Source organism: Lampris incognitus, chromosome 15 (genome assembly GCF_029633865.1).
Source record: "Lampris incognitus isolate fLamInc1 chromosome 15, fLamInc1.hap2, whole genome shotgun sequence".
Classification (NCBI taxonomy): domain Eukaryota; kingdom Metazoa; phylum Chordata; class Actinopteri; order Lampriformes; family Lampridae; genus Lampris; species Lampris incognitus.
Genome location: NC_079225.1, coordinates 36,216,042 through 36,241,800, shown reverse-complemented (window position 1 = coordinate 36,241,800; position 25,759 = coordinate 36,216,042). Strand labels below are relative to the sequence as shown.

The following is a 25,759-nucleotide window of genomic DNA, read 5'->3' as shown; positions in this document are numbered from 1 at the left end:
TCCTTAACTGATGGACATCTTAAATCTGTAGGATGTACCAACGTGTGATAAAATATGGATAATAAATTTAGGTCATTTTCTCAAATAAATGGGAATAACGTGGCACCAAATTTTTTAAGTGTGATTCCCTTTCATTACAGCTCGGCCACTTCCTACCCATTAATATGCATCACAATTAATCTCCCATATCAAAGGACCTTTTTTTAAGGGACGTGTTGATTTCACCCCCCTGCCCCCAAATCTCACAGCCCTTCGTGAATTTTCAAAGCCTGTGGGAGTTAAAAAAAAAAAAAAAGAGTTTTTAAAAATGATGGTAATTTGGATAAGAACTCATCCATCCATTATCTGAACCGCTTATCCTGCTCTCAGGGTCGTGGGGATGCGGGAGCCTATCCCAGCAGTCATTGGGCGGCAGGCGGGGAGACACCCTGGACAGGCTGCCAAGCCATCACAGGGCCAACACACACACACACACACACACACACACACACACACACACACACACACACACACACACACACACACACACACACACACACACACACACACAAACCTAGGGACAGTTTATTACGGCCGATTCACCTGATCTACATGTCTTTGGACTGTGGGAGGAAACCGGAGCCCCCGGAGGAAACCCACACAGACATGGGGAGAACATGCAAACTCCACACAGAGGACGACCCGGGACGACCCCCAATATTGGACTACCATGGGGCTCGAACCCAGGACCTTCTTGCTGTGAGGCGACTGTGCTAACCACTGCACCACCGTGCCGCCTGGATAAGAACCCTTCTAAGAAAAATTCCAGTTATCTACTTGGGTATTTCTGTGCCTCTGTGTATCGTTGTGAAAAAAGGTATTCAGAATTTACTGCTACAGTTTATATATATATTTTTATAATTTATTTCTGGTTTTTCCCTTTTTCTCTCAATTTAGTGGCCAATCGATCCCTATTTTAGTTCAAACACCCACCCTCATACTGCACGCGTTCGCCAACTGCATCTCTCCGGCCGGCAGTCTGGAAGGAGACGCCTCGCCACTTTTGTGACAAGGCGACTCCAGGCCGAACCACTGCTTTTTCCCCCACACACACAGAGAGGCATTCATGTGACAAACACAAGCCGACTTCGCCCCCCTCCCGAAAACAGCGTTGCCAGTTATTGCTACTTCTTTGAGTCCGGCCATAGTCGGATCTGACGAGACCGAGGCGTGAATCCCAGTCCCCAGTGGGCAACTGCATCGACACAAAGCCGATGCTTAGATCGCTACACCACCGCAGACTACAGTTTATATTTTGAACGCTTTATGGTGATACACAATTGAGGATAGATTCACAAGGGGCTGCTGCTCCTTTAAGGCAGACGTTTAGAGTGCTGACGTAGGCACTGCTTAGAGTTTCCCAGGAAGTGGAACCATGTTTTCTGCAGCCTAGCTATTAGTATGTTGCCATGAGAGATTGTGCTGTATCGGTGTCGTTTTGTGTGATGAGTAAACGGAATTGACTCGACTCAATCTCTCCGTCTGCTCATTCCTGCACTCCCACATTGGTGACCCCACACGTTGACAACAAACATGTCGACCCAAAGCAATGACGACACTGCTCCGGCTCTGAGTGATGCTAACGGTATGGCTTATGTTAGCGCTAGCATCTCAGCAGCAACGGCTCAGTTGCCCGACTTTTGGCAGCACAGTCCCCGGCCATGGTTTCAGCACATTGAAGCTCAGTTCGAGCTGAGAGGAATAACATGGGACGTTATGAGGTATTTCCATGTGGTGGCAGCGTTGGATGCCCGGACGACGGCCTGAGCTATGGGGCTACTGGAAGCCCCCCCAACGGACTCGGCAATAGCAAAACTTCCGAGCTGCTGGAGAAGATGCCGTTTTGGGCTCGGCGGATCCCTCATTAATTTTCACCCATATTTTTCTACCACAGCTCCCGGGGGCCTGTGTGCACAGTGTTAGCCAGCTCTCCCCTCTCCTCCACCCAAGACTATCATGCTCTGGGTGCGGAAACAGACAGGATTTTCTTCGCCAACCGGCAGCAGTTCGTTCATGCAATGCTCCCCGCCCAGACCTCATCCCCACCTCTGGAGGACGCAGCGGGCATCGCGACTGAGGTGGCTGCCCACCGCCAGCGTGACAGCAGGCTGTGTTATTACCACAACAGGTTTGGTGCCAGGGCCAAGCTGTGTCGCCCGTCATGCAGCTTCAGCGTCCAGGGAAACGCCAGGGCCGGCACTCAATAGCAGCTATGAGCGCCGGCGAGAACAGCAAGCTATTGTTTATCAAGGACGCCTTATCTGGCCAGCGGCTGCTGGTCGATTTGGGTGCTCAGCGTAGCATCCTGCCTGCATCGGCTGCAGACAAGACCCCCCGATGGATGCCGAGAACGGCACGCTCATACGTACCTACGGCACCAGGTATGTGGAGGTGTGTTTCCGCGGACGGCGTTTCGGCTGGGACTTTGTTATGGCCACGGTGTCGGTTGCCCTCCTGGGCGCGGGCTTCCTGTGCGCCTTCAGGCTGCTGGTGGATGTTACGAACTGTCGCTTGATCGATGCTGTCTCTTTCGCCACATACCTGTGCACACTGGGAGATGCAGGAACACTCGGCCTGTCAAACATGCTCGCCGCCGGAGATACGTATCAACGACTGATCGCAGAGTTCCCTGACCTCACCACACCTACATTCTCATCAGCGGTGGCCAAGCATGATGTGGAGCACCATATTGCCACCAACGGCCCCAGGGTCTATGCATGTGCTCGGCGCCTCGACTCTGCTAAGCTCGCGATCACCAGGGAGGAGTTTGCCACCATGGAACTCTCGGCATCATGCGCCACTCGGACAGCCCGTGGGCCTCCCCCTGCACATGCTTTCTAAGGCTGATGGCGGTTGGTGCACCTGCGGCAATTTTTGTCGCCTGAACAACGCCACAACCCCCGACCGGTACCCCGTCCCACACATACAGGACTTCTCCGCCCACCTGGCGGGGGCCACCATCTTTTCCAAAGTAGATTTGGTGCGGGGCTACCACCAGGTACAGGTCCACCCTCGGGACGTGCCCAAGACAGCGGTCATCATGCCATTTGGACTCTTCGAGTTCCTGCGGATGCCCTTCGGTCTCAAGGGAGCAGTGCAGACATTCCAGCAGCTGATGGACTCTGTGCTATGGGATATGCTGTTCGTTTGTTTACTTGGATGACATTCTCGTGGCCAGTGCGTCTGCGGAGGAGCACCTGGCGCAGCTCCGGCAGTTGTTCAAACGGCTCAGTGCGCATGGACTCATAGTCAACCCAGCCAAGTGCCAATTTGGCCTGTCGTCCATCGACTTCCTCGGCCACCGCGTCTCCCCGCAGGGAGCCATTCCGCTTCCTGCCAGAGTGGATGCCGTCACCAGTTTTCCACACCCCCGCACTGTGAAGTCCCTGCAGGAGTTCCTGGGCATGGTGAATTTATATAACAGGTTCATCCCTGCGCAGCTCACCTCATGCGGCCCTTGTACGAGGCCCTGCGGGGCAAGGAAGCCAAGGGCGAGTTAGACTGGTCCTCGGGGATGGATGAAGCTTTCGACGATGCCAAGGCTGGGCTGGCCAATGCTGCTTTGCTGGCGCACCTGTCCCCCACTGCCCCGATTGCCCTCACGACCGACGCCTCTGACTATGCGGTCCGGGCGGTGTGCGAGCAGTGGGTGGACGGCACCTGGCAGCCCCTTGCCTTCTTTAGCAAACAGCTTCAAGACAACAAGCGGAAGTACAGCACTTTCGACCGGGAGCTCCTGGGTCTCTTCTTCGCCACCCAACACTTAAGGTTCCTGTTGGAAGGCCGCCGTTTCACTGCCTCCATCGACCACAAGCCGCTGACATTTGCCATGGCCAAGACCTCCGAGCTGTGGTCCGGGCGCCAACAGCATCAGCTCTTTGCCATCTCGGAGTTTACCATGGACATCCGGCATGTGGCTGACAAGGACAACTTGGTTGCTGACTGCCTCTCCCGGGCGGTGGCAGGGTCCGTTCATTTGGGACTCGATTACGCTGCCATGGCTGCAGACCAAGCCGCTGACGCGGACATCCAGGCCTATCGGACGTCCGCTACAGGGCTGTGGTTGGAGGATGTGGTGTTTGACAGCGCCAATGCCACGCTCCTCTGTGACGTTTCCACAGGCCAGCCCCGCCCCATGGTGCCCACCGGCTGGCGGCGCCGTGTTTTTGACGTTATCCATGGCCTTTCCCACCCGGGTGTGAAGGCTTCCACTAAGCTGGTGGGGGCCAAGTTCGTCTGGCCCAGCCTCAGGAAGGACGTCAAAGGCCTGGGCTGACTCCTGCGTGGCGTGCCAGAGTTCCAAAGTACACTGTCATACCAAAGCCCCCTTGGCGCCATTTCTGGTGCCCAAGAGGCGTTTTGACCATGTGAATGTGGACCTGGTGGGCCCCCTGCCCCCCTCCCACGGGTTCACTCACCTTTTCACCATGGTGGACAGGACCACCAGGTGGCCCGAAGCTGTTCCCTTGTCATCGACCACGTCTACTGAGGTGGCCTGGGCGTTCATCGGGTCCTGGTTGGCCCGTTATGGCATGCAGGCTGACCTCACCTCCGACAGCGGCCCACAGTTCATGTCGGAGCTGTGGACTGCAGTCGCGGAGGGGCTGGGGGTGAAGCTCCACCGCACCACAGCGTACAACCCGCAGGGCAATAGACTTTGTGAGTGGTTTCATCGGTCTATGAAGGCCGCTCTTCATGCCAGCCTCACGGACAGCACCTGGGTCGATTGCCTCCCGTGGGTCATGCTCGGCCTTTGCTCCACCCCCAAGGAAGACCTCCAGTCCTTGCCTGCTGAGCTGGTTTACGGCCAGCCGCTGCGTGTCCCGGGTGAGTTTCTCCTGGACGCCGTGGCCCCCTGGTCAGTAGCTTCTCACCGGGCTGTGGCCCGGGACAGTGCCAACGTTTTCGCTCCGATCCCTACATCTCACCACTGCCTCCCTCAGTCATACGTCCCCAAGAATCTGCTGTCGGCCAGGTACATCTTCATCCGCCACGACAGCCACCGTACCCCCCTGCAGCCCCCCTACGGCGGGCCCTTCCGCATCCTGGAAGAGGGGTCTAAAAACTTTGTGGTGGACATGGGGGGCAGGCCAGAGCGGGTCTCGGTGGACCGTCTCAAGCCTGCCCATCTGGACCTGGGTGGGCCTGTCGAACTGGCCCTGCCCTCGCGGCATGGACGCCCCCCTTCTCGGGCTCCGGCTCTGTCCCCTGCCCCCATACCCATTCAGTGTAGCCGTTTTGGCTGCCTGGTCCACCCCCCCCCCCCCCGAGACGTTGACTGTTTCACTGGGGACTGTTCGCCTGTTGGCTGTTTGTGTTTCACTGAGTACTGTTGTGTTACATTACTGTTTTGCATTTTTTCATGATGGTGAATTCTGGGGGGGGGGGCTGTGTGGTGATACACAATTGAGGATAGATTCACCAGGATCTGCTGCAACTTTAAGGCAGATGTTCAGAGTGCTGACGTAGGCACTGCTTAGAGTTTCCCAGGAAGTGGAACCATGTTTTCTGACGCCTAGCTGTTAGCTTGTTGTCATGAGATGGTGCTGTGTCGGTGTTGTTTTGTGTGGCGAGTAAACAGAATTGACTCAACTCGACCTCTCCGTCTCCTCATTCATGCACTCCCACAGCTTCTTGTTTCTACCTTGCCTTGAGTTAAAATGGGAAGAAGCGCATGCGCACGAACGCACGTGCACACACACACACACACACACACACACACACACACACACACACAAGGACTTCTGTTTCCTTACCACATTGAAGTCAAGGTTCCTCTCTACCCAGTCGGTCGCAGCTTCAAACTCTTCGTACATCTCCATGACGTACAGGGTGTCCAGAGCGTCCACTATAGTTGCTCCCTTTATACTCCCTGCAACAGACACCAAGTGCAGAGAGATTACAGACCTGCACTGGCTAACATCAGAGGACACGCTGAGATGACACTGCTTGGGTGGGTTTCGAGTGGCAGAGTCGTACACTGAAGCACAAACAAGAGCGAGAGATGGATTCACTTCCATAAATATGAGCCTAAGCTAATTGTAATGTAATGGAAAAATATCAGTCAATTCCTTCACCTTTCATGTTCAAAATATGACTGCAAAAACATGGAGACCAGAGTCATGGGCACAACTATGATAACAACTCAATAGCCGTGACAGAGAAGACATACTAAAGGAATCTCTTCAACAATGTGTATCACTGAACTTTAGCTGCTCGCCGATTCCCATTCCCAATCTAGTCCTACTGTTTTTACTGAACATGTCAATTTAACCATCAATGCTGGACAAAAATAATTGATGCAATTCATTTTTTGCCATGACAGCTGTCTAATGTTTGATTTATTTTTGAGTTATTTATTACATCTTTTCAGGTTGCCTATTTTAGTTTTATAAGGAGTTTTCTCAGGCCGCCAAGTGACGTAGCGTGACGTAATCTGGTGGTTGGAAAAACTACATCCTAGCAGGGTTGCTAACACGCTAATCGATGCTGAACACGCTGTTCAAAAAACACATCCTCGTTCTCTCGACTAAGCTACGGTTTCGTTGGATGACGACAGAGCCTTACGCGCAATGCATTCTGGTACACGTAGGCACTGTGGGAAAGACCGAGCAAGCTCCTGCGCAGTGAGGACTTTTACTTCAGTCGACTGCATTACTCATCAGTAGCGACTGCAAACATACACACCAAAACCATCGGTGAAATGTCCCTTTAAGACCCGGGCACTAAATTTGGATCGTGTTGAAATGACACCGCGGCCAGACTGCTCTTGAAACGCGAACAATCCCAGTACAATACATTTCCATAAGCAATGAGCGCTGATCAAGTGCTGATCAAGTGCTGCTCATTTCCTGCGTCGGTAACAACATACTGGTTGATGACAAGAACGTTGTTTGACAAGATAGAAATCTCGAAGTCTTCCTTCTTATATCGCAGTATGATTCTTTAGTCTATTCAAAGTGGAGTAGACAACTTTCTTTTTTTTTGCTTTGATTTATCATTATGAAGTAAATGTTGATTGCACGGTGTAATGGCTATAGAATAATGACACCATCGGCGTTTAGACTGGTTCTCTATAAGCAAGCCTCGCTTTCACTATGCAATTCTGTCTGCCACCGGGCATGATTTTTTCCACGGCAAATCAATTTACGGCACAGGAAGTGCGTTAACCACCCAGTAGCGGGCTACACAACGGCAGACAGTGGTTTATACATGGGAAAATCACTAAATTCAATGTAAAAATGGAGCATAAAGATGACCTTGATAATGTTCAGTTTTTACACATGATTAATCTTTTTAATTTTTGGTAAATATCATATCCATACCAGCAAATTTTTCTGCCCGTAAACCCAACTTCTTTATCTTCAAAGTCGTTTTTGACCAATATTTAGATACTCTCAAATTTAGTAAACACAGTAAAGCCATCAAAACTAGAAACACTTGTGAAACTATTTTGTCTCCCTGAAAATACTGTACTGAGCCCCCCTGTCAATACTATTTCATTTCACACAACCTTTGCTTTTCGTTTTTTTTCCTTTTGGAGTATGCTTTGTTTTCTTTGTATCCTGCTGTTCATTGTATTATTGTATAAAAAGTTTTAAAAAAAAACCCAAACAAACAAAAAAACGGCAGACGGTGGAACAACCGAAGTAATCGTGGAAACTCTACCTGACAAAAGAACAAGAACCCAATTGATGGAGGAGGCAAAGAAGACGAAGAGGGAGAGTGATAGAAGACGAGCTAAAACAAGGGGGAACATCTGACGGGCATTCACTCGATGGCGAGAGCTCCAGGACTTGAGGGGGTACCAAACCGACTTTCAGTTGGCATTATTTCTACTGGATCAGTAAGTAATGCACCCTGCCTACTTATTTAATACTACCAGATGTTTTACTCTGCCTTTATCATAGCACTGAGATCGGGGGTTCTAGTTCAACCTGGGATTCTTAAACGTTGTTTCTTGCTTTGGCTAGTAGCCAGGCTGCTAATAAACACAAAGCGATCTGGTTGTCTTTGCGACAGTGGCGCAAACAGTAATACCGATTGGAAACACTGGGGGGTGGGGGGGTGGTGGTGGAAAAGTTGTCTACAGCCACTTAAAAATCTCAGCTATAAGCCCTGAACACCAGTTGACCAGTAGTTTTCTCTGAGTGGAACGGCTTTGTTGATTCCATACCTTAATACTTCCTTGCTGGGAAGGTCTCATTCTTGATGCAAGGTTAGTGCTTCCTTTTAGCACTAAACCCAGTCCCTAAAAGCCTTTGCACCCTTCAAACTGACAGTCTGCATGATGTACGAGCGTATGAGTCTTCCTGTCATGTGTCTGGGTGCTCTCTCTTATCAGGACGAGAGCTTTTGCCGCTTGGGGGCAGCTCGGTGATGTGGGGGTTGTGGGCCGGAGGCGAGGAAGTTTTGTGTCTGCACTGCATCCTCTGCTCATATTGACCTGGGAACTGGCCTCTCCAGAACCTCTTGTCTGCCTTTTTATTGCCTTTTGTTCATGACTGCTTCCTCACTAGTCGTGACAGCTCTGGCTACCCATCATTCTTACTGCTCTCTCTCTTTCTCTCTCTCTGTGAGTGATGTGTCTGGGTCTGCATGCTGTGTGTTTCAGGGGTTTTTCATTTCCCCTCCATTGCTCTGTGGCACTCGGTTGGTGATGCTCCATGGGATGGTGCTGCACAGTGGTTATGTTTGGAAGCTTCACTTGCTTCTTTCTGCATGGGGCACTCGTGTATTCATTTAGCGTTTTATTTATAACCCCCCCCCCCCAAAAAAAATTCTGAATCAAGGGTGTCGTCCGTTGTGATTTACTGTATCTACGTACTTTTTCGCAATGTGAATTTGAGACCGAAGCTGTGCTTCAGGGATATTCAAAGAACTCAAATTTGGACACACAAGTTCGGTAAACCAGGATCGAAACGGAGAAGCAGGCGAAATGACTAAAACCACGAGTTGTCTTTCCAGACAACACATGTGGCAGCCCAGTCAAATAGCAAGACCTCACATACCACATGAAAATGTCAGCGGTGGGGCGCCCCGGTGGCTCACCCGGTAGAGCGCATACCACATACAAGGCTGAGTTCCTTACCACAGCGGGCCTGGTTTCGAATCTGGCCCGGGCCCTTTGCTGCACGTCCTCCCCTTTCTCTCCCACCTACCTTTCCTGTCTCTCTCTACTATTTCTGCCAAAATAAAAAGGTGGAAAATCCAAAAAAAAAGAAAGAAAAAAAAGTCAGCGGTTGATAACACCAATCATAAATGAAAAACGCTGATAAACCCCCTCGATCCTCAGGGTCAGGTTTTTAGTCCATTACAGTATGCTGTATATGACTGCAGTGGATGGCCTGCAACATTTACAAAACCCATTTCGAGCACTTTCACAACACAGATATATATCTCTGGATGCTCTTGTCTACATTCAGAGTTGTTTTTTTGAGAGTGCATAGAGCAGCAATAGGTGTTATTTGACCATGTCAGACTACAATCTAAACCACTGATTGTCCACTTAGCTTTAAATGTCTCGAGCTGCGTTCAAAGGCAAAGTGATGACCTTTAGAACAGCTGTATAGCCTAACCCAAGTTCATAAAATATTTATATAACCCAAAAGAAGACAGACTGACAGCTGATTCAGGTCATTTTAAAGCATTTTCAAAACCATTTTCTCTGATAAATACTATTTGCCAAAATATACATACATACAAATATATTTTTTTTCTTTTCTTTTTTACAAAAGAAAACTGTCACATCCCATTGAGGAAGAAGAAACTTGTGAATGGCCTTAAGTCTTTACAAATGCGTTAAATTGCATTCGATAAGACAAACATCACCGGGGGTAACATCGTCAGAGCATGTTGATAGCCAGATGTCGATATAAGCAACTCTAAAATTTTACAAGCTGTGTTCTGAGATTTGGGAGACAGAAAAAAAAATCAGATTATAATCAACATGCTATTCTCTCATGTATAATGAAGTTGAATACATTAGCTGAAATAAACTGTGCTCCGAGTTATATTCAAAAGACTATGAAACACATTCTCAGACAGCGTATTCCTAATTGTATCGCTATGGAGGAAGAGACAGAAAAAGCCTGCAAATGGACTCAGACGCCAGATGTTGGGAATAATTTTTAGGGAGGGTGAAGAACAATTTTTGTGTGAAGCAGATGGGGAGATATGCAGCGTTCACCGGTGGTTGTAAATCGCTGGGCGTACCGCTGGTCTGAGGTAATCGCCCTGGCAGTAGGTGGAGAGAGACACACACAAGCACAACCACTACCAAGGCCTCCGGTCAACCTGTAGTCACTGACCGGCGCCTTCTGCCACTTGTGAATATGAGAGTGCACACCTGTCAGTCGTGCATGTGTGGACGTGCATGTGTGTGTGTTTGGAGAAAAAATAAATAAACCATTCGGCGTTGAACCCGGGGCCCTCAGCAAGGCTTTTAGGCCTAACCGTGGTATATTGAGAGCTAAAAAGTGGAGCTGTAGTCTCTCTGGGGTTTGAGTAACTACCTGGCCACAGAGAGAGAGTGAGAGCGAGAGAGAGAGAGGTGGAAAAGGGGGCAGTGGAAATAACCTAGACAGCAAGAGTAGGAATAAAAACAAATAAAACGCTGTAAGGAGACACGTGTACAGAGAGAGAGAGAAGAAAGGACGAAGATATCGGGAGGGGACAAAGTAACACGGCGCGAGAAAGAAACTCTATGTAATGGGGAAGAAGAGAAAGGTAATGCAGAGAAGAAAGCGAAGGAAGAAAAGGGTGGGTATTTTATATCCCCGTAGAAGTGAGGGGAGGATCACAAGGGCAGCTAAAAGCTTTCCATTAGACTGAATGGCCTCAGCTCCCCCTTAACACACCGCTAACCCAGATACGGGTTAGGCAGAGAGCCACCATTTACCATCACCGCCATGTCAAGGATGGCTGCCGGGCACACAGGATGGAGAGAAGGGGGGAGGAGGTATGGAAACATGTAGACCTGACAGCGGACGAATGGATAAAATGGTGGTGTAAGAGGACAGGGAGGGGGAAAAAAAAGGCAGAAATGGCATTTTGGAGCGGGCAACCCATAGAGACGTTGAGTGAGAGAGAAAGGGATGATGAAAAAACAGAGACTGACATGCAAACAGAAAGGTAGGGAGAGAGAGAGAGAGAGAGAGAGAGAGAGAGAGAGAGAGAGAGAGAGAGAGAGAGAGAGAGAGAGAGAGAGAGAGACAGAGACAGACAGACAGACAGACAGACAGACAGACAGACAGACAGACAGACAGACAGACGGACAGACAGACAGAAAGAAAGGTTAAAAGAGACAGAAAGGGAGGAAGAGCGAGGCAGAAAAGGAGAAGACAGACGAAAGGGAGAGAGACAGACAGCGAGAGAGAGAGACAGCGAGAGAGAGAGACAGCAAGAGAGAGGGAGAAGAGAGGGAGGAGAGCGAGAGAGAGGGAGAAGAGAGAGAGAGGGGGGAGAGAGAGGGAGGAGAGACAGAGATAGTGAGAGAGAGAGACAGCGAGAGAGGGAGGAGAGCGAGGGAGGAGAGCGAGAGAGAGGGAGAAGAGAGAGGGGGGGGAGAGACAGAGATAGCGAGAGAGAGACAGCGAGAGAGGGAGGAGAGCGAGAGAGAGGGAGAAGAGAGAGGGGGGGGAGAGAGGGAGGAGAGACAGAGAGGGAGCATATAGGCCACGATCAGCAACGAACCCATTTTGTTCAGTCCATGTTATTGTGAGTCCTGCCCTCCTTCCTCTGGCCATCCTGTTTTTCATGTATCCCTTGTTGTTGCTCCATTAGAGAGCCCTGGGTGACGGAAAAATGACATGACACTTTGCAACCAGCCATTGTCTTGTCACAACGCTTCCTTCCTCCTCACTACTCTTCCTCAGTGTGTGATGCAGAGATTCAGAGTGACCGGAGCGACAACACAAAAACCGAGCAGCTTCATTGAATCTGTAGGAATCTGGTCTGGTGCAGTTTTCTGACCCCTTATCTTTCCCTCTCTAAACTTCACTCAGCAGATATTTAAGATTATATTTTAGGGCGTAAAAAATGTCCCCGGATGTCAGTTATGAAAGGAACGAATGAGAAATCAATTTTACTGCTTCTCGTAGCATATCCCGTCAGTATCTCGGCCATACTTAGGGGCAACCGAAGTGCCACGAGTAGTATATATATATATATATATATATATATATATATATATATATATATATATATATATATATACATTAACGGAGAGGATGTCGGCTACCTTGCGGACCCCACATAACCTAAAGCCGCTTCAGCAGCCGGCGCAAGGAGAGCACTTCCAACTGCAGAGAAGTCGGATTCCTGAAAACACGCTTTGGTTGTTTCTCTGAGGAGAGCCGCTGGGCCTGGCACTCACTGATAACCATGCATCAAGGATGGACGGATACATGAGAGAGAGAGAGAGAGAGAGAGAGAGAGAGAGAGAGAGAGAGAGAGAGAGAGAGAGAGAGAGAGAGTATGGATAAATATATAAAGGAGAGCCAGTAGACTCAGCGAAGGAGATGAGTCGCTTTCTCATCTCTACTGCATGTTAACGTCGCTTCTCTATTTCCGCTTCGAAGACCGTCACATCCACTCTTCCCTCGCTCTCCGGCCCTCTCATCTCCGACGTGTCCTAGCGCTTTCTGCCTGCTTCCCATTCAGAGGAAGAACTCGCATCGATTTCTCACTTTCTCCCTCTCTGGTTCATCCTGTTTCGTCAATCTCCTCCTGTCCGCCTCTCCTTTTAACAACTAATCTATTCCCTTTGTTTCTCCCTGTCATCGGAAACTGAAAAGAAAGAAAAATAGGACAGAAAGGAGTGATGGATGGGAATGAAAAATGGATAAAAAAAGGCAATCTCTAGAAAGCTTCATTCATCATCTGCATAGCAATATGTCCTTATCCTGTTCAAGCATGTACCAACACACGCACGCACGCACACAGACACAGACAGACACACACACAGACAGACACACACACACACACACACACACCACCATCTTATCTGTTGGCATTTAATGTACCTTGTACCGTAGTAACATGGCACAAACACACACACACACACACACACACACACACACACACACACACAAAACCATCTTATACGTTGGCCTTTATGAACCCAATGTACCTTGTACTGTTGTGACATGGCTCTGTGCTAGCATTGTAGACATCATTAGCTTACAGCTAGTATTAGCTACACACACAGTGTGTGTGTGTGTGTGTGTGTGTGTGTGTGTGTGTGTGTGTGTGTGTGTGTGTGTGTGAGACGGACAGACAGACAGACAGACAGAGAGCGATAGAGAGAGAGTGAGAGATAGAGTGAGAGAGAAAGAGAGAGATAGAGCGATAGAGAGAGAGTGTGATAGAGAGCACGAGACAAGAGCGAGAGAGAGGGTGATAGAGTGAGAAAGAACGATAGAGAGAGAGCATGACAGAGAGCGAGAGAGAAAGAGCAAGACAGATTGATAGAGAGAGGGCGAGAGAGTGAGAGGGAGAAAGAGCAATAGAGAGAGCAAGAGAGAGAGATCATAGAGAGAGAGAGCGAGAGAGAGAGCGAGAGAGAAAGAGCGAGAGAGAGAGAAACAGAGAGCGAGAGAGAGAGAGAGAGTGCTAAGTGACTGAGAACTCTATTAGCAAGTGTCACTTGTCAATTACAACAACAGCTCACTGCATTCCTTCATCTTGCATCGTGCAGGAAACCCTTGGCTCTTACATCATGTTGGGGTGTGTGTGTGTGTGTGTGTGTGTGTGTGTTGAAAAAGGCAGAACACAGCGGTGTGAGGCAGGAGAATGATGCATTGTTTGGTTGTTAAGAATGAAATAACCTTCACTGGAAGCAGCCAGGCGGCAAAGACAGAGCTGTAATCTGCAGTATGACGGGGGGTGGGGGGGGGGGTGTACAAATGAAGCTGTGATCGCACAAACATGGAACACTGATTGTGTTGTAGGGGGTCAAGAAGCAAACCTGATCTCCAGATATTGACGTGTCTTCTTTGAAGAAGTGTGATTAGATTTCGAATCTATAAACAATAAACAGAATAATGAAATGGCTGTGTGTGTGTGAGTGTGTGTGTGTGTGTGTGAGCGTGTGTGTGTGTGTATGTGTGTGTGTGTGTGTGTGTGTGTGTGTGTACAATAGACTCTGAATCTCTTCTGTATATGAATTAATGATTAATGCTCCTGGGGGAAACCACTGAGACGGTATTGATACATTTCACTATATTTCCACTCATCAATAGAAATAATCAGTGAGGTCAACAAGCCAATACCTTAATTGTTACTGTGCACGTACATCGCTAGCGACAGCACAGCTATTTATTTGGGGTTCTTTGTATATTTTACACATCAAGGGTAAAAAAAATATTCAAAGGGAAAGTTATGTACAGGAATTTGGTAAAAACACATTATTTGAGTCCCTAATTGTAGTTCACAACAGTGTAAACAGCAGTATGCAGCCCACAAATACTGACATGTGGGCGTCTGGGTAGCATGACGGTCTATTCTGCTGCCTGCCAACACGGGGATCGCCAGTTTGAATCCCCGTGTTACCCCCGGCTTGGTCGGGCGTCCCTACAGACACAACTGGCCGTGTCTGCGGGTGGGAAGCCGGATGTGGGTGTGTGTCCTGGTCGCTGCACTAGCGCCTCCTCTGGTCGGTCGGGACGTCTGTTCGGGGGGGGGGGACTGGGGGGGGGGCTGTTCGGGGGAATAGTGTGATCCTCCCACACGCTACGTCCCCCTGGTGAATCTCCTCGCTGTCAGGTAAAAAGAAGTGGCTGGCGACCCCACGTGTACCGGAGGAGGCATGTGGTAGTCTGCAAGTAGAGGACGGCATTGGGCTCCCTTGGGACCCAACGCAAATCTCGCGGAAGCGGGCAGTTTTAACTTTGCTGCAGGTGGTCAAAAAAATAAAGTGCGGCGGGTCCCGTGATTTAGCTAGCGCTAACAAAAAAGATGGAGTCAACAAATGAAGTTGAAAAGAAACTCAAGAGTTGGTCATTACGTTACCAAAACAAAGCAAGGAGGTCGGATATTTGGGGAAAACTTCTCAGTTGTGACAGACAAGGATGGAAAAGAACTGTGCAGAAGTGTTGATGTACAACGGGCACAAGTCTGGCACCTCTGGGCTGAGGTGGCATACCTGCTCCATTCCCCCCGGTCAGAGTAAGCTGTCTTTCAAAGATAAAGCTCGTCTCCCTGCACATATTAAACAAGATATAATCCAGAAATGTGTCGCACTTTGCTGTAGAGACATTCGGCTGTATGACTTCGTCGCCGGGAAGGCTTTGTTGGCATAGCTCTACGTTGTTAATGTAGTGGCTAAATATGGCAAATTTGATGTAAAAGATGTTTTACCTCACCCAATCACTGTATCCAGACAGGTGGAGGGGAGAGCTCGGGCACTGCAGGCATCAGTGGCAATGGAGATAAAGCCCCTCATGGAAACACATGGATGTGCCATCACAACACATACTATATGGACTGAGGATTACCACACAACATTACTCATATCCAGCACCATCCATGACGCAAACGACGACTTCGGTCTCGTTTCAAGGGTGTTGGAGAGAACACCAGGAACCTCCTGTTTGGGAAACTCCGTGAGTTTGGAACCGACACGTCGCTGCTAGCTGGCCGTGTTGCGTTTGTCACTGACCATGGAGCCAACATAGTTGCTGCCCTTATTTATCTATTTTATTTTTCTATCAGCTGAATAAAAAAACTTTGTTGCAAAGCAGTCGATTCGTTTTTCGGTTGCGTTTAATGGATGCAATATTTTCGATAGTACATCGACGTGTCATGTATGAATGCAGAGGAGGAGAACAGAGTAGAGGAGCACTACTCCTGATCAGTGCGTTAAAAGACACGGGGAAATGTAAAACAACCTCAGCAACACAGCTTCTAAAATAATAAGTCAAATAAAAAATGTTTAATTTTGCCCTAGAATAGGTGTACCTATTGCACTGGAAGATGTGTAATTACTGCACTAGTATCGATGTGATGATGCACTAGGACGTAAGTTCGCTCCGTTGTTACCGACAGGTATGCGTCCCTTTATTAACAGTACACAGTAAAATAATGTGCTTTCCCTGCAGGACGGGAGAACACACATCATCAGTGGAATTCTACTGTGCGGGCCTGAATGGTCAGAAGGGTCAGAAATCCAGCGGGAGCAGGATTAAGAAAACAGTCCAGTGAAGGGCTCTAGTCTGCAGCCCTCCCCGGATCGGCAGAGGGGGTGCAGCAGCGACCGGGACGGCTCGAAGAGTGGGGAAACTGGCCAAGTACAACGGAGGACAAAAAAGAGGGGGGAAAAATACTGACGTGTTTTTTTTATGCTTTCTCAGGTTAAGACACCCGGTTCACACCTCACTGGTCAGGAGTCCTTCATATCCACCAGTAGTGGCTGCAGGACACCCTCCTGTCCTACATGTATCACTGGCTAAGTCAAGCAACTTTACCGCTAAACCCGTGGTTTTCAGACTGGCCCTTGGGGATCCAGAACCCTGCTGCTTTTCTATTCTACCGGGTGGTTAATAACCACAACCTGTTGTGTCACGTATCAAGCCAGCTTGGTATCTGGGGTTTTTAGACCTATCACAACAAGTGAGCCTTAACAAATACACCTGTCAGAAAAGAAACTCAACCCTACCGTGAGTCATCAAGGGCAGGGGTGAGAAGGACTCCTCTAAAACCAACTCTTCTTCGATCTGAACTGACACTGGAGACAACATGCAAGTAAGCCAAAGGATGACCCGTCTATGACGGTCATGGAAACCTGAAGACCACGACACCATGTTTTGATGAGGCTAAGATTGGTAAATATTGATTGTGGGTTGGGTTATATGCGCCACAAGAGTCTAAATGTAGACACAAAGCCCTGAACAAAAGCCTGATTGACAGTCTGCTTTGTGTTTAAGTTATGGGTGACGTCAGGCCACTAAGTGAAGGTTACCGTTTCTCTTAGCATTCACCGCCATTAGCCAGGCGAGCCACGATCCATGTAGTGAGGGTTTGTGTGCATTATGTCGAAGGAGCTACATACACACACCAACTGACAGCTAACTGCTGGTGCACTGTCAGGCCTTCAACTACAGGCCACATCATCTTAACGTCTCTCTCTTACGCCTCTATATCCAAGGCCTCTCTTGTTCCTCTCTACCTCCTTTTACATTACCTTTGTATTTTCACATTGACTGCAATTCATTCGCCTATAATTTTTCTGATTCACCCCTTCCTCATTTTACATTAAATCCTCTACATCTTATTTCCACTTTTCTCTTAGGATTGTGCAACAGCGGTTAACGGGGATAGCATCAGATGAAAAAGAAAATGATTCAAATTAAATGGGATGGAAAACAGTAATTCTAAAGACGTTCAGAGCAAAAAGACAGAATACGTGAAATAAAGCATATATATGCAAAAGCAGATTGTGCAGAACATTTCTGCTGCACTGCACACAAAAAAAACATGTTTGTGTTTAATTAAGCATTTATTTTAGTTAAAAATGGTTCAGATAGCGGCGTCTGGGTAGCGTAGCGGTCTATTCTGTTGTCTACCAACACAGGGATGCTGGTTCGAACCCCCGTGTTTCTGCTGGCTTGGTCGGGCCTCCCTACACACACTATTGGTCGTGTCTGCGGGTGGGCAGCTGCATGTGGGTGTGTGTCCTGGTTGCTGCACTAGTGCCTCCTCTGGTCGGTCGGGGCACCTGTTCAGGGGGGAGGGGGAACTGGGGGGAATGATCCTCCCAAACGCTGCGTTCCCCAGGTGAACCTCCTCACTGTCAGGTGAAAAGCGGCTGGAGACTCCACATGTATCGGAGGAGGCATGTGGTAGTCTGCAGCCCTCCCCGGATCAGCAGAAGGGGTGGAGCAGCAACCGGGACGGCTCAGAGAGCAGGGTGGTTGGCCGGGTACAATCGGGGAGAAAAGGTGTGGGGGGGGGGGGAATTGTATGTCCATCCAAGTAATTTGCAACAGTTCGTTTACTTTAAGAAATCATCTATAATCTGTGTCTTAGGCGGCATGGCTCAGGAGGTAGAGTGGGTCGTCTAGTAATCGAAAGGTCACTGGTTCGATCCCTGGCTCCTCTAGAGAGCACGCCGTAGTGTCCTTGAGCAATACGCTACACCTCTAACCGCTTCCAATGAGTAGGTTGGTGCCTTGCATGGCAGCCTCCACCACCAGTGTACGGATGTGTGTGTGAATGGGTGAATGTGAGACGTACACTGTGAAGCACGTTGAGTGGTCGGTAGACTAGAAAAGTGCTGTATAAATGCAGTCCACTTATCATTTATAATCTATGTGCTGTTCTCTGTTTGTTTGTTGTACTTTGTGGAGTCTGCCAGCAGGACAATATGTGGATGATGCAGAGCCCGGGCCCAGCCAGGAACCTTGGGATGGGCCAATTATAATTTCAATTCAATTACTTTTTTTTTTACTGCGTTGTTGGTGGGGCAGTGATTTGTTTGTGCCAAAGTGTGGGTGACATATGGAACTGCCCCTGAGTGACGTCAACTGACACCTTTAGTCATTTCTTTTTCTTTTGTAATCGTAAATCTATTTTTGAAAACATCATATTTGCATCTGGTGGCCAAACGTTGGCTGCAGTGGCAGCGGGCCATTCTTTACTGAGTGTTCTTGTAAAGCAGCGGAGTGGGGAAATAGATTTTGTAATTTTCCATGAATTCAATTTAATTTATTGTCATTAAAACAATGTGCAGGCACATGTTAAAAATGAAATGAGGGAATGAAAAACATACAACTGCAAAATATATTAATAAATGGCCAAACTGTGAGAACTTTTTCTTCTTCTCACTCCGAGCTAATCTGAGCAAATGAATTCAGAGGTTTGCTTATGTTGAACACAGCATCCTACTGCAACTATTCCCCAATCCTCTGTGAATACTACACATGGCCACTGTAACTAGTTAACGCTCACTTCAATCTGCACATGAAACTGGTCACTGGTTTCAGTCGTTATGCCACAGTATTGTTTGTAAGGGTGGGGATACCTGCAGTCAGTTGAGACTGTAGAGGTCACTTATGCCCCTTTTCTACTACATGGTACCGGCTCAACTTGACTCTACTTTTTCAGAATCAGAATCAGAATCAGAATCCTTTATTTATCCCCGAGGGGGAATTGAGTTCTATTACAGACACTCAACGTTCTAATAACTAAAAACTAGCAAGATACAAGATAAGAAAATAGAAACAGAAACAAACAGAAATAAAAGATAAATAACAAATAGAAATAAGAACAAAATATTATATTTTGTTTTCCATTAATGTACAGTACTGGCATTTTGGTAACTGTTACCAATTTTGTGGCACCGCTTTTGTCGAGGTTCCAAAAAAAAAAAAAACTGGAGCGGGTACCAAAATCAACGCAGACCAGCTACACTGAGGGGGTACTGTTAACAGTAATGGAAAACGACAGTCCAGTCGAGTTGAGCCGGTACCATGTAGTGGAAAAGGGGCATTAGATGAGTGACGAAACGTATCCGTCGGCAAACGTTGTGTCCAGATGAAGTGATGCAACTTTCTGTGACCACCATATGCGGTACACAAAGTGCAGTGATTGAACCTAAGCCGTCATCGTCTATTAGCAGATGGATGATGTAAGAGGAGTAACTGTAGACTAAAACACAGCAGATACATTTTCACAATGAAATTAACAGCTATGACATATTACTGGACTATGAATGAGTCAATATATACAGAGATTTTGATAATTACATACTCATAAAATGATGAAATATGATCAAATAGCCCTGCGATCAGCGCTCTAGTCCTATTTCCCACGTTGGGTTGACATTGTCGGTTAATGTTGATAATGACAGAAAGCGGCTGAAGAGTCATTGTGATTCTGGTCATTTCCCTCGGAGGTGAGAATGGAAAAATAAAGGGTGGGTGAAGGACCGAGCCTGACACCAGTTCACAGTTGGCTGCCCCGGCCTTCCGGCTGACTGGAAGCCAGCAAACTCTGCTTTTGTATAAACTCAGCCTTAAAGGATAACAGTCATGACTTTAATCTCTCTCCCTCTCTCTCTCTCTCTCTCTCTCTCTCTCTATATATATATATATATATATAAACACACACACACACACACATATAAGGGATATAAGGGGTGATACTCCACTAGTAGCTGCAATACTCATCAGTCTTCTGTGTCTCTGAATCACCGTCTATGGTGGCATTCACAACAACAGCTTTATGTAGAGTTTGTATTTGTATTTACTAATAAATACAATGCAGCCTATTTCGATTTAACCCACCAAAAGCAACCAGGAATTAAGGGTTGCAGTTTTCACATTCACAGATTGACTACTGATGTCAATGACAGACACTTTTCCGCACAATTTTGATGCAATTTCAGAGAGACAAAGAAGACTGCTGTGTATTATGACTACTGCTAAAGCAGTTATCCCTACAACATATTTACATAGAGATAATGTTGAAAACTGATTTTTTTCCCCTCCCCTTCAAGTGTTCTTTAAGAACCCTGTCTCAGGCGTCCAGGCAGCGTGGCAGTCTATTCCGTTCCCTGCCAACATGGGAATTGCCAGTTTGAATCCCCATGTTACCACCGGCTTGGTCGGGCGTCCCTACAGACACAATTGGCCGTGTCTGCGGGTGGGAAGCCGGATGTGTGCAAGTGTCCTGGTCGCAGCACTAGCGCCGCCTCTGGTCGGTCGGGGTGCCTGTTAGGGGGGGAGGGGGAACTGGGGAGAATAGCGTGATCCTCCCATGTGCTACATGTCCCCCTGGCCAAACTCCTTATTGTCAGGGGAAAAGAGGCAGCTGGCGACTCCACATGTATCGGAGGAGGAATGTGGTGGTCTGCAGCCCTCCCCGGATCAGCAGAGGGGTTGGAGCAGCAACCGGGACGGCTTGGAAGAGCGGGGTAATTAGCCGGATACAAGAAAAAGGAGGGGAAAGGGAGGGGAAACCCCCCCCCCAAAAAAACAAAAAAAAACCCGTCTCATTCATCATCCAATTTATCATGAACTGTGTTTCGGTGTTTTGGGGCAGTGGGATTTTAAAGCAGAAGTTGAAAATTTGAAGGCCACTTATGAAAAAAAAATCTGAACTATACTGACACAGCAAGTTATCCACAGTGATTTCCAAGCTGACTTCGTCTTATCAGCCAAACTGCCTCTTAGCAGTTGGGTGTCCCAAACGTCCCCCCCCCATCCTAAATGTTAACTCACCGCAAACTATAGGCCTAATCCTTAATCCTACTATTTGATCCAGATCTCATCATCTTTGGTCGCCGCTGCTGATCCCATTCGGCCTCTGCTGCTGCCTCCCCGTGAGCGTGTGCAGTAACCTCACGGAAGTCACACAGGAAAGAGGAAAAGTGTTGGCTAAGCCTTTAGCTAATCATGTTATCGTAAGCAGAAAACATACACCCACGCAGACGGACACCCACATCCCTCGCCGTATGTGTGTTTATTAAGTGTTAACCTCTTGGCTTCTCCTGTCAGATATCCAGGCTTCAAACCTTCTCTCAAGGTTACAGTGAAAGGCATTTACAGATTGGGATCTTGGGTATGGGTCGCTATCTAATGCTTATCCAGTGTTTGCCAGTGTGGGGGAAATGTGAAGCTAAGCCTACAGCCCCCCCCCCCCGACAGACTGGACGAGGTCGAATCCTGATATGAAATTAGTTGTAAGCCTTCCTGATTTCCACGAGACTGTTTGAAACTGGTATATAAGGGACTATAAGGACTTCAACTCTGTGTGTGTGTGTGTGTGTGTGTGTGTGTGTGTGTGTGTGTGTGTGTGTGTGTGTGTGAGACTGAGTGTATATATGTGTTTGTGTGCACATGTGCACAAGTGAGCATACCTTTCATACCGAAAGAGAGGTGGTCCAGAGCAACAGTGTGTGAGTGAGTCTGAGTGAGTGAGAGAGAGAGAGAGTGAAAGAAAGAAAGAGAGAAAGAAAAAAAAGAGTATAATGGGTACACTGTGTTGCCCTGTGTGTTGGGAGGTTCAAATCCCAGGCAGGGACAATATTTAGTTGTGTGTGTGTGTGATTAATTACTGTGGCTGCAGACCTTGGGCTCCATAACAAAAGCTCAGGAGACAAGAGTGTGCAACACAGGGCTAGACAGTGGATGTGTGTGATGGAAACCCCCAATTTTACTACCATGGTGCCCCCCTCAAGCACATCCCACCAGACACCATCGAAAACACAATTTACATCAAATATGAGGCAACCACACAGATGCTCGCCCGCCCGCCCGCAGGAGGACTAGAGCAGAATTACTCCATCCATTTCAATTACAGAGACAAAATACCTAATTCAATCTCAAAACATCGTTTGACTCTCAGGCATGGCTGCACCTCGACACTCAGACCCGCGATCAGAGTTTGCCCTTGTTTCAGTGCCCATTATTTTCAAATTACACGATCAACTAGCTGGCTAGTGTGATATCCAACAAATACACTGCATGGCGGTTTTAGAATTGTGAATAAAAAGAGTCTTACCCAACCAGGGTAATGGCTGATTACCCTTTTTTTCCCCCTAAAAGTGTCAACTGCAAATACACCGATCAGCCAAAACATTAAAATCACCTTTGGCATGGGGTGTGGCTGGTCTGGAACGGTGTTTAGGTAGGTGGTACGTGTCAAAGTAACATCCACATGAATGCCAGGACCCAAGGTTTCCCAGGAGAACATTGCCCAGAGCGTCACACTGCCTCCACTGGCTTGCCTTCGTCCCATAGTGCATCCTGGTGCCATCTCTTGCCCAGGTAAACAACACGTGCACCCGGCCGTCCACATGATGTAAAAGAAAACGTGATTCATCAGACCAGGCTACCTTTTTCCATCGCTCCATGGATCACTTCTGATGCTCACGTGCCCATTGTAGGAGCTTTCGGCGGTGGACAGGGGTCATCATAGACACTGACCGGTCTACAGCTGTGCAGCCCCATATGCAGCAAGCTGTGATGCACTGTGTGCTCTGACACCTGTCTGTCATAGCCAGCATGAACTTTCTCAGAAATTTGAGCTACAGTAGCTCTTTTGTGGGATCAGACTAGATGGCCTAGCCTTCGCTTCCCACATGCATCAATGAGCCTTGGGTGTCCATGACCCTGTTGCCGGTTCACCGGTTGTCCTTCCTTGGATCACATCTGGTAGGTACTGACCATTACGTACCAGGAACCCCCCACAAGACCTGCCGTTTTGGAGATGCTCTGACCCAGTTGTCCAGCCATCACAATTTGGCTCTTGTCAAGGTCACTCAGATCCTTACGCTTTCCCATTTTTCCTGCTTCAAACACATCAACTTCAACAACTGACTGTTCACTTGCTGCCTAATATATCCCACCCCTTGACAGGTGTCATTGTAAGAAGATAATCAATGTTACTCACTTACCTGTCAGTGGATTCAATGTTTTGGCTGATAGGTGTACACTTTATATAGATGAGGCATGGGAAAGTACGGCTTCGATGTGTCAATTTTGGACTAATCTTAATTCAAATTTAAACAACTCGTAGGCCATGTTTGCGACTACTCAGTCAGTCAGTCCATGCCACATCTATATGTTCGATCAAGAACAGTGTCGGAACATGTCATTACTTTAGTATGAGGATATCACGGGTCTCTGTGAGAGAATGGCTATATTCATCTTTTAACCTTCAACAAAATGGTGCAAGGCTGGTTCATCTAAGGAAGTGTGCCCGCTATTTTTTTCTTCGCAGTCATATCCGGCCAATTACCCCACTCTTCCGAGTCGCCCCGGTCGCTGCTCCAAACCGGCGAGCCCCGTGTTGGTAGGTAACGAAATAGATCGCCACGCCACCTGGACGCCCCGTGTGCCTTCTATTTACATGGACACCAGAGTACAGTGGCTGCATGACTCCAGTCAGATGACCACGGGAGTTTGTGGGAAACTGTTCATATAGTACATGTTGGTAGTACTACTACTACTAGTGGTAGTAGTACTGATAACTGTTGTTAAAAAAAAGAAGAAGCTGAAAACCTATCTACTATTATCTACAGTTACCAGTACTACTACCAGTAGTAGTACTGAGAACTGTTAAAAAAAGAAGAAGCTGAAAACCTATCTACTATTATCTACAGTTACCAGTACTACTACCAGTAGTAGTACTGAGAACTGTTAAAAAAAGAAGAAGCTGAAAACCTATCTACTATTATCTACAGTTACCAGTACTACTACCAGTAGTAGTACTGGTAACTGTTGTTAAAAAAAAGAAGCTGAAAACCTATCTACTATTATCTACAGTTACCAGTACTACTACCAGTAGTAGTACTGAGAACTGTTGTTAAAAAAAAGAAGCTGAAAACCTATCTACTATTATCTACAGTTACCAGTACTACTACCAGTAGTAGTACTGAGAACTGTTGTTAAAAAAAAGAAGAAGCTGAAAACCTATCTACTATTATCTACAGTTACCAGTACTACTACCAGTAGTAGTACTGAGAACTGTTAAAAAAAGAAGAAGCTGAAAACCTATCTACTATTATCTACAGTTACCAGTACTACTACCAGTAGTAGTACTGAGAACTGCTGTTAAAAAAAGAAGCTGAAAACCTATCTACTATTATCTACAGTTACCAGTACTACTACCAGTAGTAGTACTGAGAACTGCTGTTAAAAAAAGAAGCTGAAAACCTATCTACTATTATCTACAGTTACCAGTACTACTACCAGTAGTAGTACTGGTAACTGCTGTTAAAAAAAAGAAGCTGAAAACCTATCTACTATTATCTACAGTTACCAGTACTACTACCAGTAGTAGTACTGAGAACTGCTGTTAAAAAAAGAAGCTGAAAACCTATCTACTATTATCTACAGTTACCAGTACTACTACCAGTAGTAGTACTGAGAACTGCTGTTAAAAAAAGAAGCTGAAAACCTATCTACTATTATCTACAGTTACCAGTACTACTACCAGTAGTAGTACTGGTAACTGTTGTTAAAAAAAAGAAGCTGAAAACCTATCTACTATTATCTACAGTTACCAGTACTACTACCAGTAGTAGTACTGAGAACTGTTGTTAAAAAAAAGAAGAAGCTGAAAACCTATCTACTATTATCTACAGTTACCAGTACTACTACCAGTAGTAGTACTGAGAACTGTTAAAAAAAGAAGAAGCTGAAAACCTATCTACTATTATCTACAGTTCTCAGTACTACTACCAGTAGTAGTACTGAGAACTGCTGTTAAAAAAAGAAGCTGAAAACCTATCTACTATTATCTACAGTTACCAGTACTACTACCAGTAGTAGTACTGGTAACTGCTGTTAAAAAAAAGAAGCTGAAAACCTATCTACTATTATCTACAGTTCTCAGTACTACTACCAGTAGTAGTACTGAGAACTGTTGTTAAAAAAAAGAAGCTGAAAACCTATCTACTATTATCTACAGTTACCAGTACTACTACCAGTAGTAGTACTGAGAACTGTTGTTAAAAAAAAGAAGCTGAAAACCTATCTACTATTATCTACAGTTACCAGTACTACTACCAGTAGTAGTACTGAGAACTGTTAAAAAAAGAAGAAGCTGAAAACCTATCTACTATTATCTACAGTTACCAGTACTACTACCAGTAGTAGTACTGGTAACTGCTGTTAAAAAAAAGAAGCTGAAAACCTATCTACTATTATCTACAGTTACCAGTACTACTACCAGTAGTAGTACTGAGAACTGTTAAAAAAAGAAGAAGCTGAAA

The 25,759-nt window shown here is 47.0% G+C and overlaps 1 protein-coding gene across 1 annotated transcript in view; it reads right to left on the bottom strand.

Moving 5' to 3' along the window:
- Positions 1-25,759, bottom strand: part of man1a1 (mannosidase, alpha, class 1A, member 1) — a 248,254-nt gene that overhangs the window by 127,197 nt on the left and 95,298 nt on the right. Inside the window, exon 3 of the mRNA XM_056294357.1 lies at positions 5,796-5,911. Coding sequence (XP_056150332.1) covers positions 5,796-5,911 — 116 coding nt within the window. The remainder of the gene's footprint in view (positions 1-5,795; positions 5,912-25,759) is intronic.